The following is a 4409-nucleotide window of genomic DNA, read 5'->3' on the forward strand; positions in this document are numbered from 1 at the left end:
AAATTCTCCATTTCCAAAGAGACGCCAACAAATTATTACGATTGTGAAAGTGCCCTGATCGGCAGCATTGCAGTCTAATGAATACCCTCTGTGTAAAAAAAGGTTTATTTTCTGTGTTTTGTGAGGTAAGTGGGACTGCTTCCTTAAATGATGCGCAAAGTCAATTAGAGAGACAAAGTCTACCCCCCCGACCCCCCAGTAACTACGCAGAATAGATTCAGACAAATCTCACTCCTAAAGCCCGACGTTGATTCAGAAATAAAACACACATAGGATTACTCTCGATAAGTTGGGGGTTTTTTTTTTATTGATTCCTTCTGCTTTTTTATGAAATCATAAATTATAGTTCTTATCCACGCTAAACACAGAAAACATTGTTAAAATATGTACAGATTCCAGCTTACGGGCTTATTTAAAGGTCGCCCAACACATCTGCAGAGCAGATTACGTCTAAGCTGCAGAACGGACTTCGAATGTACAAGCAGCACGGATTCCCTCTGCGCCGAGTTTGGCGTGGAGGCCGCTAAACAAGTCAGTTTGTGGTGTATTTTCTTTTGTAAAAAGTGCACAACACAGCAAATAAATATTGACATATAAATAAATTAAATAAATAAATACCTTCCTGGCACACAGACTTTGTAACCCGGAAAAATGTAAATGTGGCAGTAGGAGCAAGGGGAAAGGTTACGGGCAGAGACAGATAGAGAATAAACCTGCTCCAGCGAGTGGACGTTGGAAGCTAGTACAGTATAAAGGTTTACACTGTCACTGCAGCTAAATCCTGCCAAGGTGTTAAAGGGGAATTCTCACCAACATATAAATAACTCTTATTTTAATCTTATTACTTTACAATCCTAAAAATCCAGTGCATTGTGTGAGAATATGTTGTTTTGGACAGACACATTCAGGCTTGTTGTATCATGATGTGGACATTACCAAAACTCCCACAAGTCTAAGGCTGGGGCCATGGTACCGCAGACCGTGCGGCTGAGCGAACAGACTGCCTTAAGGCAGTGTTCGCGTCCATGCGGCGTGCGGAAGCAGGAGGGGGGCGCGCGTTACGCAAGAAATCAGTTCAAACCGATTTCTTGGCGTGACAGGCCGGTCATGTGAGCGGTTCGCCCAATGAGGGCGAACCAGCTCTGTGATGTCACTGGCACGCCCACGGACGGTGTGCATACCATGGCCGAAAAACGCACCCACTTCAAGCGGGTGATGTCACGGCCCGCGCACGCCTCTGCACAGGCGAAGGCACCATGTCTCCATGCTTAGATCTCATCAGCTGTCACGGAATCTTTCAGAAACTCACTTTCTTCTCCCCAATGTCAAGGGATAGCTGATCTTCCTTCTCACTTTCACGCTGGTCCTCTATAGCTAGTATACTGCAAAACATACATTTTTGGAAGTGTTGACATAAAAACAAACAGAGCAGCAAAACCTTGCTTCAGGTTTGCATGAGAATCCCCCCTTTCCTACAGAAGTTACATCTGATACAACTGTTAACCTGTTGCTGCTACAATAGCCCACTTTCCATTGGAAACCGCCATCATAACTGGCTTCCCAAATCCACCCAGACCGATAAAATATATATTTATTTATTTTCTGAAAGGAAAAGTGCCCAACTTGTATTTATTACTTGAAATAAATAAGGGTGTGTCTATTTAAGGGAGACCTCAGCTACTGTCTGCGGTGAGCAGTTTCTATAGCTATCCCCTTCCATTGGCCAATGACCATGTGGTGTTCTGGCTCTTATAGAAACTCCTGATGATGTAGGCATCAGACTGGCATTTCTGTCATAAAACATGGGCTCAGTACCGATGTAGCACAGGAATGACTGTTCTCATATGGAACATATATGTATTTTATGTACAGATGCTCACTATGTTAGCACTCACCCTGTCTAACACAATTCAGCTAGAGGGGCTTTGATCCCGCATCCACACCGCAACATATATACAACTATACAAAAACCAAACTGGATCAGCATACCAAAAATAATTATAAAGGACTTACGTTTTGCTTTTGGTCTAGCCAAGTTTCTTCTGTGATGTATCACAAAATAGATCAACGTTTCAAGCCCTGCCCCCCCCCTCACCCCCACCCCGACAGTCAGCATGACGAAGGGACCAAGGGGACCTTGAAACGCTGCTCTATTGTGCACATATAACAGTGTGTGCGTCTGCTAACATTTCCTCTCCCTGTGTGTGCCGAGATTGTTTCTGTATCGCTGTTTTGTTGATACATTAAAGAAAAAACTCAGCGAGACCAAAAGCAAAACGTAAACCCTTCACCATTGTTATTTCTGAGAGCTGATCCAGTTTGTTTTTTTTTGTACAAAAACAAACATAGGCTTCAAGTTAAAGGGACATTCAGAATAGAGCGACAACAGCGTGCCAAATGCATTGCAACAAGCCATGTGGGAAGTGGGGTGTATGGAGCAACAACATGTGTAATGGCAGGAGTCAATTGGCACATATTTTTAGGGAATTTACCCATTTTTACATGTTTTGTAGTATGTTTTTTTTTGCACTTCTTATTGGATAATGAATCCACCCACTGGAGGTGATATTAACCTTGTGTAAGCAAGAACATTGCATTCAAAGTATCACACGTGAAGGAGAAGGTTCTAGCAGTGGACACCAGACTTTAAAAGAGTGTCTTATTAGAGTTGAGTTAATACATAACCCCGTGTAATGGGTGCTTCCTTCCCACCCACCCCAAGCTAAGTGTGGCCATTCATGTTGGACAACAAACATCTGAAAGGAGAGATTTCCATCAGTCGAGGCTCTCTGCAGATGCCTTGCTGTGGAATAACAACACACAAGTGCAACTTAAACGTATTGGAAATGAACCGTTGTAAGTCAGATCATCTTTCCATCTACTGTAGGAAAACTACGGCTTTGATTCAGTCATTCTGTTTTTAGAGTCTAACGACCTAAATTAGTGCTACTTGGAGTTTCTGTGGCTGAACAACAGCATTTGAATGGAATAATTCTGTCTTGAACAAGTCGGGGTCCTTAGAGGTCGGTGAGGCAGTTGATGATGAAAATAAGTGAGGCTAGACTGCAATGAGTGAAACTCACTCAACATGAGTAAGACTGCCTTCCGATGAGTGGGACCGATGAGTGAGTGATGCTTGGCAGACCTGCTTATTTCAATTGAAATGAGTACGTACAGTATATATACCTTCAACCTAAGGGGGCAGTCTACCAGACCCAGCTCTAGGAATATTCTGACGGTGGAAGAGGAGCAGCTACACTTGCTGACCAGTGATGGATGGGGTCTTTAAGTTCTAGGAGGGGCACTACAAAAGTCTCTGACAGAGAGAAACATACAGTCCCATGAATTCTCGACTGTCATAAGGTCCTAGTTCATAGCTGAATGAAGCAGCAGATAAATACAGAGGGCCCAAGGAGCCTTAATCCCTTGAGTGGTTCTCTAAGCCTTCACACATCCAGAACATGGTTGAGATAGGAGATGTAGCAGATAGCCAACCGGAGGATCTCAATTTTGGACAGTTTCTTGTCAGGGGGCAGGGTGGGGAGAAGTTTACGCAACTCTGCGAAGGCCAGGTTGAAGGCTTCTACACGGATACGTTCCCGGGTAGCGTGCGCCGTCCGGTATTTGGCAGTTGCCCTCCTCCGCCGGCGCCGCTCCTCTCGGCTCAAGTGCTGGAGCTCCCGTTTCACGGCGTCGCTGGCATCGCAAATCCGTGTTTCTCCGCACAAGCTGATCCCACTGGCGTCAAGCAAGCCCCCTCCGATCCCACAATCGCTAAAGACGGACTCAGTCTCAGAGTGCACAGGAATCTCCGTCTGCTCGGAGTTTAACATCATTACTCTTTAATCTACAGGATTTTCGAACGGGGCAACGAATTTTCCCCAAATCAGTAGATAAAGTGCTTCAGTATTATGCGTAAAAAGCTGAGAAGTTCAATTGTCATCTAACGAATCTTGAGATTTTGCAAGGTGCGTGGCGTTATTCCCGAAAACTTGAAGCGATTAAACAAATGGGTTCATAAAACGGTTTTGATGAAGTTACGTTTTTTTCCCCTTTCTGTTTTGTTTTTTTTCTTGCTCCTCTAGCTTCTCCTGGAAATATCCTGTGAACAAAGAGAGACACAGAAATTATACACCTGCTCCTTAAAGACATTAATGGTTATTCGTACGGAAACTCCCATTGAAGTCCAATCGGCGCTACCATCTTTAAATGAATAACTCCAACCAAGGGAACTGTGATTAGAGGCAAAAGAGCACGACGATTAATTGGAAGCGAGAGAGGAAATTTGGGTGAAGGAGAAGAGAGAAATACTAAAAGAGGGCTCAGCATGAGAACCTGAGAAACGCAAATAGAACAACATACAGTATGTCTATTTATCTTATGTCAACTCCATCCTCACACAAAAGGGA

At 43.9% G+C, this 4409-nt stretch overlaps 1 protein-coding gene across 1 annotated transcript in view; it reads right to left on the reverse strand.

The window, feature by feature from the left end:
- Nucleotides 1-284: 284 nt before the first annotated feature.
- NHLH1 (nescient helix-loop-helix 1) overlaps nucleotides 285-4409 on the reverse strand; it is an 11105-nt gene continuing 6980 nt past the window's right edge. Inside the window, exon 2 of the mRNA XM_075607741.1 lies at nucleotides 285-4102. Coding sequence (XP_075463856.1) covers nucleotides 3447-3836 — 390 coding nt within the window. The 5' untranslated portion in view covers nucleotides 3837-4102 and the 3' untranslated portion in view covers nucleotides 285-3446. The remainder of the gene's footprint in view (nucleotides 4103-4409) is intronic.

Source organism: Ascaphus truei, chromosome 7 (assembly GCF_040206685.1).
Source record: "Ascaphus truei isolate aAscTru1 chromosome 7, aAscTru1.hap1, whole genome shotgun sequence".
In the NCBI taxonomy this organism is placed as follows: Eukaryota; Metazoa; Chordata; class Amphibia; order Anura; family Ascaphidae; genus Ascaphus; species Ascaphus truei.